General features: G+C 40.0%; 1 protein-coding gene across 2 annotated transcripts in view; it reads right to left on the reverse strand.

The window, feature by feature from the left end:
• The window catches only part of spef2 (sperm flagellar 2), a 28,344-nt gene that overhangs the window by 10,711 nt on the left and 4,028 nt on the right, over nucleotides 1–13,605 (reverse strand). The window contains exons 6-22 of one of the 2 annotated variants that reach the window (XM_049470482.1): nucleotides 12,890–12,969; nucleotides 11,697–11,865; nucleotides 10,662–10,850; nucleotides 9,622–9,809; nucleotides 8,844–8,985; nucleotides 8,532–8,754; nucleotides 7,577–7,683; nucleotides 7,388–7,460; nucleotides 7,235–7,293; nucleotides 6,439–6,542; nucleotides 6,044–6,297; nucleotides 5,178–5,265; nucleotides 4,186–4,340; nucleotides 3,120–3,176; nucleotides 2,213–2,310; nucleotides 1,606–1,733; nucleotides 1,341–1,479 (exon numbers count right to left, since the gene is read on the reverse strand). In XM_049470482.1, the coding sequence (XP_049326439.1) occupies nucleotides 1,341–1,479; nucleotides 1,606–1,733; nucleotides 2,213–2,310; nucleotides 3,120–3,176; nucleotides 4,186–4,340; nucleotides 5,178–5,265; nucleotides 6,044–6,297; nucleotides 6,439–6,542; nucleotides 7,235–7,293; nucleotides 7,388–7,460; nucleotides 7,577–7,683; nucleotides 8,532–8,754; nucleotides 8,844–8,985; nucleotides 9,622–9,809; nucleotides 10,662–10,850; nucleotides 11,697–11,865; nucleotides 12,890–12,969 (2,253 nt within the window). Of the gene's footprint in view, nucleotides 1–1,340; nucleotides 1,480–1,605; nucleotides 1,734–2,212; nucleotides 2,311–3,119; nucleotides 3,177–4,185; nucleotides 4,341–5,177; nucleotides 5,269–6,043; nucleotides 6,298–6,438; nucleotides 6,543–7,234; nucleotides 7,294–7,387; nucleotides 7,461–7,576; nucleotides 7,684–8,531; nucleotides 8,755–8,843; nucleotides 8,986–9,621; nucleotides 9,810–10,661; nucleotides 10,851–11,696; nucleotides 11,866–12,889; nucleotides 12,970–13,605 lie in introns of both variants that reach the window. The other variant, XM_049470481.1, reaches the window with a different exon arrangement.

Raw genomic sequence — 13,605 nt, forward strand, 5'->3', positions numbered from 1 at the left:
GTGTATCCTGTATGTAGTGTATATAATGCTTTATTAATAGCAGTGTATCCTGTATGTAGTGTGTGTAATGCTTTATTAATAGCAGTGTATCCTGTATGTAGTGTATATAATGCTTTATTAATAGCAGTGTATCCTGTATGTAGTGTATATAGTGCTTTATTAATAGCAGTGTATCCTGTATGTAGTGTATATAGTGCTTTATTAATAGCAGTGTATCCTGTATGTAGTGTATATAGTGCTTTATTCATAGCAGTGTATCCTGTATGTAGTTTATATAGTGCTTTATTAATAGCAGTGTATCCTGTATGTAGTGTATATAGTGCTTTATTAATAGCAGTGTATCCTGTATGTAGTGTATATAATGCTTTATTAATAGCAGTGTATCCTGTATGTAGTGTATATAATGCTTTATTAATAGCAGTGTATCCTGTATGTAGTGTATATAGTGCTTTATTAATAGCAGTGTATCCTGTATGTAGTGTATATAATGCTTTATTAATAGCAGTGTATGCTGTATGTAGTGTATATAATGCTTTATTAATAGCAGTGTATCCTGTATGTAGTGTATATAATGCTTTATTAATAGCAGTGTATCCTGTATGTAGTGTATATAGTGCTTTATTAATAGCAGTGTATCCTGTATGTACTGTGTGTAGTGCTTTATTAATAGCAGTGTATCCTGTATGTAGTGTATATAATGCTTTATTAATAGCAGTGTATCCTGTATGTAGTGTATATAGTGCTTTATTAATAGCAGTGTATCCTGTATGTACTGTGTGTAGTGCTTTATTAATAGCAGTGTATCCTGTATGTACTGTGTGTAGTGCTTTATTAATAGCAGTGTATCCTGTATGTACTGTGTGTAGTGCTTTATTAATAGCAGTGTATCCTGTATGTACTGTGTGTAGTGCTTTATTAATAGCAGTGTATCCTGTATGTACTGTGTGTAGTGCTTTATTAATAGCAGTGTATCCTGTATGTACTGTGTGTAGTGCTTTATTAATAGCAGTGTATCCTGTATGTAGTGTATATAATGCTTTATTAATAGCAGTGTATCCTGTATGTAGTGTATATAATGCTTTATTAATAGCAGTGTATCCTGTATGTAGTGTATATAGTGCTTTATTAATAGCAGTGTATCCTGTATGTAGTGTGTGTAATGCTTTATTAATAGCAGTGTATCCTGTATGTAGTGTATATAATGCTTTATTAATAGCAGTGTATCCTGTATGTAGTGTATATAGTGCTTTATTAATAGCAGTGTATCCTGTATGTACTGTGTGTAGTGCTTTATTAATAGCAGTGTATCCTGTATGTATTGTGTGCAGTGTGAGTCTCACGTCCAGTCTCTGGTGCAGTTCGGTCTTTGTCTCCTCGTCGTGTCTCATGTTGTCGGGGACGCTGTTAAAATCTCTCTGCCACACACACACACACTCCTGCTTCAGATCCGGCCTCTGCAGAAACTGCTTATAGTCCTCCCTGCACACACACACACACACACACCATACATACACACACACACACACCATACACACACAGATGCTGTAATCCTGCCCGTAAAGAACCCCCTCCGGTAGCAGTGTGTAGTGTGTGGGGGTGGTTGACCTGGTGTTGTAGAGGTGGTGGATGATGAGGTTGCGTTCGCTGCGCAGGTTCTGCATCACGACTTTAACACTGGAGTCGTATGAACTGCACACCGTCTCCCAGTACCCAACCAGGAACTCCGGGATCTCCTGCACACACACACACACACACACACACTTAAAGCAGAAATCCGGTATGAAATGGACTTGGGTTGTGGTGAAAAATTATAACAAGTATTATATACAAGTATATTTATACATCGCATTATGTGACACTAGTAAGGAACAGGGGCATCACCATGTTTCCCTTCTAAATTCAGCGAAACCTGTAAAGCTAAGTTAAGCAAAGTAAACAAAACTGTAATTCTTAAATAAATATATATTTCATCTACACAGATTTATCTCCTGTATCTTTGGCCTAATTGTTTTCTCGTCTTTATTATTAATCTACAATTTAGAAAATGTATTAAATAAAGAAATAATGTAGACTGATACTGTATATATATGTATGTTTGTATATTGTATATGACTGTATAATTGATCTGTAGTAATATAGATGTCTGTGCGTATCGTTCATCTCTTGTTTAGGTGAACATAGTGGACGTTGGCGTTAGCATTAGCATTAGCACCTTGGGTAGAGGCTCATCTGCATAAACCCATCCCACAGAGCCAGGGGTGGGGGAACACGCCTCCTCCACAGCAACAGAGGTGTGTCCTGCAGCGCCACCTACAGGTCAGGAGAGTGTGTTTATACAGCATTGGTAAGAGAAGTAAAGGATCCAAAACATCTGTGCACTTATATTATTGAATTAAGACTATTAAATTAAATAAAACATCACATTTTACTTCTCATATATCTCGTAAACAAGTTTCCTACGTATAAATACAACTTCACTGACTGTTTGAGTGCATTTTACAAATTGTACACCATTTAAATGTAATTATGCGTATATAATACTACACCTGTATATATAATATGTATAAATCTCTATATGGGCCATTCCACCAAATAGAAGTCATTTGCTTCAAATTTAAATTCAGGCAGGTTTACTTCATTTTTTACAAGGTTTCTAAACTGAAGAATAATTTATATTAATGACAACCGGCACTCACTCCTGTTACTGGAACTCTGTTCTGTTACTGGCACTCACTCCTGTTACTGGAACTCATTCCTGTTACTTTTTATGTTTTGAGTAACAGGAATGAATGATCTTTAGAAGAACCAGCTGATGTCACTTCCTGTTGTAGAATGTTCCAGATGTTTCAGATGGGGTAATGGGTTACGGTAACAGGACTGAGTCAAACCCAGGGACACAAATAAAATATGTATTTTAACTTAAATATTGTGGATTAATCCTATTATTTTATGTTGTTATTTTGTGTTCACATTTATACATGTAATTTCCTGGGGACAGAAATGGCATCCATTCGGTGAAATGGCCCATATATATATTTATTTATTGTACATGTCATAATAATATGCTCCATTAACAACACTGGAGCCTCATTATTAACCCGTCAGACTGATTTAATCACCTGATTCAGCTGATTGGACTGATGGATTATCTTCTGTGTCATTATGACCGAGTGACTCTGTGGAGTATTCAGATCAGTTAGTGCTGTAGAACAGAACATTACAGCACAGATACTTTAATTCTTATTTTATTCACATTAATAACCGAGAGATTTCAGCCAGTATGACGGGTATGATGGACAGCGGGTCTAATTTCCATTACATCATTATCATTACATCACTGATCAAATCTGAAGGAAATCTGAATGCACAAAAACACGATTATTTTTTGGCTTGTTTTACTGGCTCCTGCACAGATCTCCTCATCTAGGCAAGCGTGGCTTACAGACTTGCACACAGACCTTCCCCCACTATCAGAACAACCAGCAAGCTGATTGGCTCTTTTTTGGTGAAGGGCAGAACTTTATCCATGAAGAGAAATGAATGCAAATCAGTGGCTGGTCTTATCAATAATAATGTCTCTGTCGACCACTATGATCAGGAGATTGCTGGTTCGAATCCCAGTCATGCAGCTTGCCATCAGCTGCCGGAGCCCTGAGAGAGCACAGTTGTCCTTGCTTTCTCTCTGGGTGGGTACAGTACAGTAGATGGCGCTCTCTCTTTCCCCTCATCACTCCTAGGGTGATGTGGATCAGCACAAGGCTGCGTCTGTGAGCTGGTGTATCAGAACCGAGTCGCTGCGCTTTCCTCCGCGCGTTAGCGCTGTGATGCTACTCGGCAATGCTAAAACATCAGCAGCAGCTCAAAAAGAGGCGGAGTCTGACTTCACATGTGTCGGAGGAGGCGTGTGCTAGTCTTCTTAACCCTCCTGGTGTTGGAGCATCACTAGTGATAGTGGGGGGAGTCCTAATGAGCAGGTTGGGTAAATGGCCTTGTAAATTGGGGAGAAAATGGGCAAAAATTGAAATAATAATTAATGTTAACAGGTTTTAGTTAGTTCTACTGGGAGCTATTTGTTTACTAGCAGAGTTAGCGAGTGTTAGCTATTTGCGGTTATATATTTCTGAGGGTTATGATTGGACAGTTAGCTGGAGCAGGTGTGATGAGACAGGTGTGGAGTGGGCGGACCTTTCTGTGTGGTGTTGATGGCGTTATAGAGGACGGACTCCACGCTGCTGAAGAGCGAGTCCTCGTCCAGCTCAGCCGAGACCTTCACCAGAATCCTCTGCTTCTCTCCAAACCACTTCTCCAGCTTAGGCCACGCCTCCTGGAACTCTGCTATCCTGCAAAACACACACAGGTGAGAGAACAGTCGGTCTTAATCTCAGAAGCTCCGCCCACTGAAGCACACTGACAGTCTAAATGTGTAGATCCTGAGGTACATGATCAGATCGATGTGTCCAGAGCAATCACAGTGTTTGAACACTCCACACGACTAGATTAAAAGTTAAACACAAAAACTGGACTTATTATATAAAACTTATAACATATACAGCTGATTTTACCCAATTAAAAACCTCTGAAATATAATCAAGAGGAAGATGGATGATCACAAACCATCAAACCAAACTGAACTGCTTGAATTTTTGCACCAGGAGTAAAGCAGCATAAAGTTATCCAAAAGCAGTGTGTAAGACTGGTGGAGGAGAACATGATGCCAAGATGCATGAAAAAAACTGTGATTAAAAACCAGGGTTATTCCACCAAATATTGATTTCTGAACTCTTAAAACTTTATGAATATGAACTTGTTTTCTTTGCATTATTTGAGGTCTGAAAGCTCTGCATCTTTTTTGTTATTTCAGTCATTTTCCATTTTCTGCAAATAAATGCTCTAAATGAGAATATTTTTATTTGAAATTTGGGAGAATTGTTGTCTGTAGTTTATAGAATAAAACAACAATGTTCATTTTACTCAAACATAAACCTATAAATAGTAAAATCAGAGAAACGGATTCAGAAACTGAAGTGCTCTCTTTATTTCTTCCAGAGCTGTATATATTACATATATTTTTATATATAGAGAGAGGAATATTGATGTAAATTTAAAGTTACACTAGTAGTGATGACCTGACCCTTTACAATAAACAGTGAATTAATAAATACTGATAAAAACCCGACCTGTGCTGGATGAGAGTGTGTTCTCCAGCAGGGGGAGCTCTCTGCTGTGTGTCTTCAGCAGGTGCAGCATTCTCCTCTCTCACCTGCTCTGCTAGGAAACAGGTAAAACATGTTTTAACCCCTTAAAGGCTAAACAGCAGCTAATATGAAATTAGCAAACACATAAATACAGCCTAAAGCTCTATCTGGACGGGATTAGTTTCTTCTACTCAGTGATAAAACTCCTGCATTCGGACTGCAATTGTAAAAACAGGAGGACCAGTGAGTTTTTAGGCGAGTTTTTCTCGGTCACATGTCATCACGGCGTTCAGTAGCTCCTCCATTTCCACTCACTGTTGTGTTTTTAACGTGGATCTCCGTGGAAACCGTGGCGTGCCCAAAGTGTAATTACGGTGCGCGGCAGTGGACAAATAGCTATTTTATTAAAGTCGGGGAGACGAAACTCAGAGACGTGCGTCCGGACGGGACTAAAATTACCGGAGGAGCACGGAGTTCAGAGAAACAGTAGATAATTCAGCCTGTAATTTTCTCAGAGGAAGTCTCATGTGTATATTATCTATTGACACAAAGGATATTTTACCATCACGTCCTGTGTTTTCTTGACTTTAATGTAACTTAGGGTATATTAAATAACTTAATATGCATTTTTTTAGTGTCTAAGGATTAAAAATTAAATATGGAATATTGTGGTAAGTTATTATATTTGGTGAAGCCCAAATTAAAAAAAATGAAAACGAAACATCATGTCTGAAAGCAGCAAACAGAGTGTGTAAGTCCCGTTATTTAAAGGCAGGTGGAAGCTGGCGATTGGTTGTGGCACTTTTCATTTAGTCACATGATCTCTGTTTAAGACAATAAGGACTCACGGCTCCGGCGAACAGCCCGGTCCACCACCTGCTCTTCTGACACCTGCAGCAGCACGGCCAGGTGCAGCGCAGGTGAGGGAGGGGGCGGGGCTTTAGGGGCGTTCCTGTCCTTCGCCAGGTTAGGCCTTTTGTTCCGCCTCTTCCTGTCGGCCTGGTCCGGGTCGGTTCCGCTCAGGGCTTTCTCCAGCAGCCGCGCCTGAGATACGCTTATGGGAAACCCGTCCAGAACCCAGCCCTGACCCTCCGGAACCTGCCTGCAGAACACAACACAGGTAAACGTGTATCAGTTACGTGTATCATATTGCTCTGTCCTTCAGGTGTATCAGTCAGGTGTATCATCAGGTGAACAGGGAAGGTATAACTAAGGTGTGATGGGCAGGTGTGCAGGTAAGTACCTGATGGCATGTATGAGGATGTCTATGAGCAGCTCATCAGAAACAGCTCCGCCCCTTTTCAGAACCTTCTCCACTTCTGCTCCATACTGCGCTCGCAAAGACCTCTGGGTATCCAACAACACACAGGATTATATAACATGATGAGTGACTGCCTGTGCTTCAGGTGTGATATGATATATACCTGAAAACAGGTATGATATATATACCTAAGGACAGGTGTGATATATGTACCTAAGGACAGGTGTGATACATATATCTGAGGACAGGTTTGATAAATATACCTGAGGACAGGTGTGATATATATACCTGAGGACAGGTGTGATATATGTACCTGAGGACAGGTGTGATATATGTACCTGAGGATAGGTGTGATATATATACCTGAGGACAGGTGTGATATATATACCTGAGGACAGGTGTGATATATGTACCTGAGGACAGGTGTGATATATATACCTGAGGACAGGTGTGATATATACCTGAGGACAGGTGTGATATATACCTGAGGACAGGTGTGATATATATCTAAGGACAGGAGTGATATATACCTGAGGACAGGTGTGATATAAATACCTGAGGACAGGAGTGATATATACCTAAGGACAGGTGTGATATGTACCTGAGGACAGGTGTGATATATGTATCTGAGGACATGTGTGATATATACCTGAGGACAGGTGTGATATATATACCTGAGGACAGGTGTGATATATGTACCTGAGGACAGGTGTGATATATATACCTGAGGACAGGTGTGATATATACCTGAGGACAGGTGTGTATGAGCAGTGCTTACCTTAGTGTTGCTGTGTTGTTTCAGAGGTTCTGCAGGCTGAGGGTCATTAGCCGCTGGTTCTGAGGAAGATCAGACGGGTTAAAGACATAACAGTAAATCTACCTGTATCACCTTCATTTACACAGTTATTACTGAAGAATCAGTCAGACACACCTGAGTCTGCAGCGGCAGGTAACTCCGCCCCCTCCTCCACCTGCTCTTCAGATCCACTGCTTTCCTTTTTCTCCTGAACAACAGATAAAACAGTGAGAGTAATCTCCAGCACATTCATAATCTGATTACAGCAGATTTTAACTCTGAGACTCTTCAGGTCTTCAGGTCTTCAGGTCTTCGGGTCGTTACCTGAGACTCTGAGTTCGGGTCTCTCTCTGGGTCCAGCTCTCCAGCCTGATGGGCCTCCAGCGCCTCCTGGATCAGAACTTCAGCTGACAGTATATGGATACCGTGCACTGAATAAAACCAGACACAGAACACAATGAAGGGAATGACTGCTATTGTTTCCATTCCACCTTAAATGTTCTGTTGCCTCAGGCTTACTTTCTGTTCCACCTCAAATAGTTCAGAAATTACACACTGCCAGTTTAGGCTATATTCCTATACACTTTTCATTCCACCTTAAATATTCTGCTGCCTCAGGCTCATTTTTGGTTCCATCTTTAAATCCGCCATCTAAGACTGAATTTCCATAAACTTTTCATTCCACCTTAAATAGTGCAGAAGTTACACACTGCCAGTTTCAGATAAATTTCTATACACATTTAATTACACCTTAAATAGTGCAGAAGTTTCGGCTACATTTCTCTAAACTTTTAATTCCACCTTAAATAGAGCAGCAGGTACATTATAAGATCTCAGGCTAGTTCTTCATTCTGTTCATGTTCAGTTTTCAAACCAAAATAATTTGACTGAAAACAGCAAAATAAACACTTCTGTAAAAATGCTGAATATTTTATACCAAACATTAAAATTTGTGATGAACAGATATTTTTTTTACAACAGTAAAGAAGGTGGATTATTAATGAATTATTAACACATCATTTAACTATTGCACTATTTAAGGTGGAATGATCAACTAACACTAATTCTAACAATTGCACTATTTAAGGTAGTATAAATAATTAAAACAATCGAATTTACCCACTGCACTATTTAAGGTGGAATAAAAAATGTTTGTGATCAAATTGATGGCCAGTGTTCAATATATTTTATACTTTAAATAAACATACTGTTATTTATTTTTAGGCTATATAATGTAATTTATTTAAATGTAATATAGTTGTAATAACAGTCTGTATACCCTGGCTGATTCTGGTGAGGCAGCTGGTTTTTCCGGAGCACAGTTTTCCCAGGACACACGCTCTCAGAGTGAAACTGGGGAAGAGTGGAGGAGGATCTCCCGGACCGGGGGGATTCACTATATCCTGCAGTCGGGCGACAACGTGGCCCAGGATGTCGTTGTTTGGGGGCGGAGCTTTGATCTCTCCTTCTTCCTCAGGCCACGCCCACTCACCTGTCATGTTCTACAACACAAACACACACATTAAAATAAATGAAATAAAAACACACAATCTGAGTTTAATCAGACGTGATGACGGCTCGTCTCTCAGACCGTGTACTCGGAGTAATCCTGCTGATTCAGGATGTTCTGCTTCTCCACCTCCACCTCCTGCTCCACCTTAACTCCATCATACAGCGGCTCCCCACTGAAATACAGCTCCTTCCACTCCCTCAGCATCTTCCCGGGGATTACACTACACACACACACACACAGAGGGGGTGGGGACATAAATGAAGCAGCAGGTACATAATGAGGCTAAAATTCCAATCCACCTTAAATGAGGCAAAAGTTAGTTTCTGTCACCCCAAATAGTACAATAGGTGCATACTGTACTGCCTCAGGGCAATTTTCCTTTCCACCTTAAATGGTGCTGCAGTTATTTTACTACACTGACCTAGACAAATTTCTCTTTATTTTCAGTTCCACATTGGTTCAGCAGTTACATTCCACCACATCAGACTTATTTTCAATTCCACCCTAAATTATGCAGCAATTATATTACACTTATATACATTTTTTGTTCCACCTTATATTATGCAGAGATTACATTTTGATGTCTCAGGCTAATTACTCTGACTGGTGCAGCACTAACCTTACACTAACCTAAACCAATTTCTGTTGATTTTCTATTCCATTCCACCTTAAATACTCCAACTGGTACAATCTGGCATCCTAAGCCAATATTTTATTCCACCTTAAGTGTAAAGCTGTAACTCATCGGTCAGTTGAGATTAACTTTATGTGAATTTCTCGTTCCACCTTAAATGGTGCAGCAGGTAGATTCTGGTGCACAGTTTAAGGTGGATAGGAACACGGTATGAAGGCGTACTTGGCCGTGAGTAGGCGGTACTCTGCACTCTTGGTTGCCAGATCCACAATCTGGTCGAGAATCCCCCTGCAGATGTTGAGGTGTTTCTGGTGTTTGGACTGAGCGCGCTCAGCAGCCAGACGAGCGTGAAGCTCTCGCTCCTTACACAGCTCCTCCTGCCGCTCCAAACGGGTCTGCTCCAGAACCATCTGCAGCACACACACACACACACACATATATATATATATACATATATATTTATAGAATATCATTGAAAAGTTACTTTATTTTAGAAGTTCAGTTCAAAATGTGGCTTACAGCCAAAGAAAACCCAAAAATCAGTGTTTTAGAAAATTAGAATATTATATAAGACCAATTGATACTTTCTGTAGTGTGGGCAGTGTGCCAAATCCTGCTGGAAAATGAAATCCACATCTCCATAAATGTTATCAGCAGAGGGAAGCTGTAAGATATGAAGTGCTGTAAGATTTTGTGGGAAAACAAAACTGCACTGACTTTAGACTTGATAATAAACACAGTGGATCAACACCAGCAGATGACATGTCTCTCCAAACCATCACTGATCATCAGTAAATTTTACATTTCATTTGTAAATCAAGGGAGCCGAGTCTGGAGGAGAGTGTAGAGACACACAGTCCAAACTGCTCGAGGTCTAGTGTGAAGTTTCCACCAATCAGTGATGGTTTGGGGAGACATGTCTGTCATCTGCTGGTGTTGATCCACTGTGTTTTATTATCAAGTCTAAAGTCAGTGCAGTTTTGTTTTCCCACAAAATCTTACAGCAGTTCATATCTTACAGCTTCCCTCTGCTGAGAACAACTTTTATGGAGATGCAGATTTCATTTTCCAGCAGGACTTGGCACACTTCCAAAAGTACCAATTGATCTTATATAATATTCTAATTTTCTGATACACTGATTTTTGGGTTTTTATTGGCTGTAAGCCACATTGTAAACTGAATTACTGATATAAACTAACTTGAATGTATGCTTTATGTCTGTGAGATCAGATGATCCACAGCAGCAGCAGCAGCTTCTTACCGCCTCCTGATCCAGGATCTGCTGCAGGTCAGCGAGACGCTGCTCCTCAAACTGCCTCTGCTGGAGGATCCGGTTCTGCCTCAGAACCTCCTTCTGCTGTCGGATCTGCATCAGCTGCACCGCCATTCGCTTCTCCTGCTGCGACTGACGCATCAACCGGCCAATCAGCTGCTCCTCTCGGATCATCTCCTGCACAGGGGAACAGTGTTAATGCTGAACTACGAGTTATTAAACACATTAACCACACGTTCTCAGCAAGGGATCTCCAACTCTGTACCCACGACTCTATAGGCGAACTACCAATCCCTTATTTCAGCTGTGCTGCATCAGCTAGCGGTGTACGCTTTAGCATTAACCTAGCCACCAGGCAACATTAGCAGATCTCTCAGAGAAACTTTACCTATGCTACATTAGCTAGCAAGAATATGCTATGACTACTGCTGCATTCAAAAGCAGCAATGAAGAGGTAGTGATTTTAAACTGTTAAAAGTAATGTTTAAATGTTAAGATTACTGCATCTCCATCAGCTGCCGGAGTCCTGAGAGAGCACTTGAGAGGTCTTGCTCTCTCTGTGTGGGTACAGTACAGTAGATTGCGCTCTCTCTTTCCCCTCATCATTCCTAGGGTGATGTGGATCAGCACAAGGCTGCGTCTGTGAGCTGATGTATCAGAACCGAGTCTATCCTCAGAGCGTTAGCACTGTGATGCTACTCGGCAATGCTACAGAATCATCAGCAGTTCAAAAGGAGGAGGAGGAGGCGTGTGCTAGTCTTCACCCTCCTGGTGTGTTGGAGCAAATGTTTAATGTTTCAAAACTCTTTAAAGTTCAGTGTGTGTGTGTGTGCTGACCTCATGTGTGTGGTGTGTGTGTGCTGACCTTGTGTGTGTGTGGTGTGTGTGTGTGGTGTGTGCTGACCTCGTGTCTGTGGTGTGTGTGTGGTGTGTGTGTGCTGACCTCGTGTGTGTGGTGTGTGTGTGTGTGGTGTGTGTGCTGACCTCGTGTTTGTGGTGTGTGTGTGTGGTGTGTGTGCTGACCTCGTGTGTGTGGTGTGTGTGTAGTTGTTGTATTAGCGCTCGGCGGCGGCGTTTCTCCCGCTGTTCTCGGGCGTTAGCGTCCTCCTCCAGACGCTGCCGGATCTTCTGCACGTAATCACTGTTCCACTGAGCCATCTCATCCTCACTCACTGCACGGGTCACCTGCACACTGCACACACACACACACACACACACACACACACAGGATACACACGGTTATCAACCATGAACCCTACAGAGTGTGTATTTTACCTGATAAAGAGGAGACTGAAGGGAGTAACCCCCCCCAATACAATACTCTACAATACTTCACAGCGTCTGTGTTACTGAAGACATTCATGTTTTAAACCTTATCTTAGATGTTCGTGTTCTTAACTGTAGATAACTGTGCAGTACTAGTGATAATTCTTCAGATATCCTGGTAGTTACCCGGTTTTAGATTTAGGAGCAGTTTTAGGACTATGAAAAGAGACTGTTTATACAACATTTTAATTATTTTTTTCTTTATTTAATTGCTTTAAATTTTAGCCTGTCCTCTTCTATCCTTTTACTCTGAATAATTTTATTTCTTCTTAATTAAATCTTAAATGATTATTTTTTCTAATGCTTTTGCCATTTTTTTTATTTATTTACAAATTTCCTTATTTTATCTTGTTCAATTAAATACTTTTTTTATTATTATTTTGCATTGAACTGAACAGGTTTTTGAAAGACAAGCATCAAATTACATTATTTACATTATAATTTCCCCAAAAAACAAACAAACAACCAGAATTCTCATTAAATACCTGATCTTAATTTTAAGTTTAAGTTGTAAATGCTGGGCTGCACTGTATTACTGAGTGAAAATAAAGGCTGATTGATTAACTGATTGTACAGCTTCATGTTCACACTTCAGGTCCTATTCTATTGGCAGTACTTCTCTTCTACAGGGACTAGACGCGCTGTACGTGTGATGGTCTGTGTGAGCAGTATGTGTGGTGTAAAGCAGCTGAATGTGTAATTAGAGAGCTGTGTGTAAATATGTGGATCTGTGGTGTAGGTAAGTGGTGAATATGGTGGTGTTAATGAGTCCCGGTGGTTTCAGGTCTTTCCCTGTGGGTTATAGTGAGATCCTGGTGAACGTTGTGGAGCAGCCGTTATCACTGCAGACACGTGGGGTTAACGTGTCTCGTCTCCATGGTGAACTCTACCTGAGAGCGGCGGGTCCACAGGAAGCTGGAGACAGTCTCTTCCTGTTTTTCTCAAACTGAGCGATCTGCTGATGAACACTCTGAAGAAAAAACACATTTATTTATAAAAGAATTAGACAAAATCAACAACTGACCAAATAATAATCAGAATAACAGCTTCATCTACATTACAGGAACTTTAAAGAGACATATTATACCTATATTATATTACACAAGTTAAAACAGCTCTAGTTATATTCAATATAGAATATTCTATACAAAACATGTTCATAAAGTTCTTAACACTAAATCACTCACATAAAGATAAAGGGCACCACTTTAAAATAAGACTACCCTTATAAAGGCTTTATAAATGGTTTATAAATTAGTTTATTAATTATTATTGGTTAGGTTGTAAATGCTTTAAAAATCATTGATTAATAACAGTTAAAACACATCAATTAAAAAAGCAAGAGTGATCCGTTGTTTGCTTAATCATTTAATTTATAGTAAATAGTTAAACATACTTACAAATACAATTATATGACAGGTTTATGTAAAACACAAAGTAAGATCAGTATTCAGGAAGATCTGAGGGGTTGACAGTATAAATAAATAAGTGTGAAATCAAATTAGCAAATTTTCAGCTCACTGTTGACATTTCTATTTGTGTGTTGTTAAATATTTAACTGCTTATTAATGTTTTTAAGTATTAAGCAACCCAATTAATAACCATT

This window comes from Astyanax mexicanus, chromosome 22 (assembly GCF_023375975.1).
Source record: "Astyanax mexicanus isolate ESR-SI-001 chromosome 22, AstMex3_surface, whole genome shotgun sequence".
In the NCBI taxonomy this organism is placed as follows: domain Eukaryota; kingdom Metazoa; phylum Chordata; class Actinopteri; order Characiformes; family Acestrorhamphidae; genus Astyanax; species Astyanax mexicanus.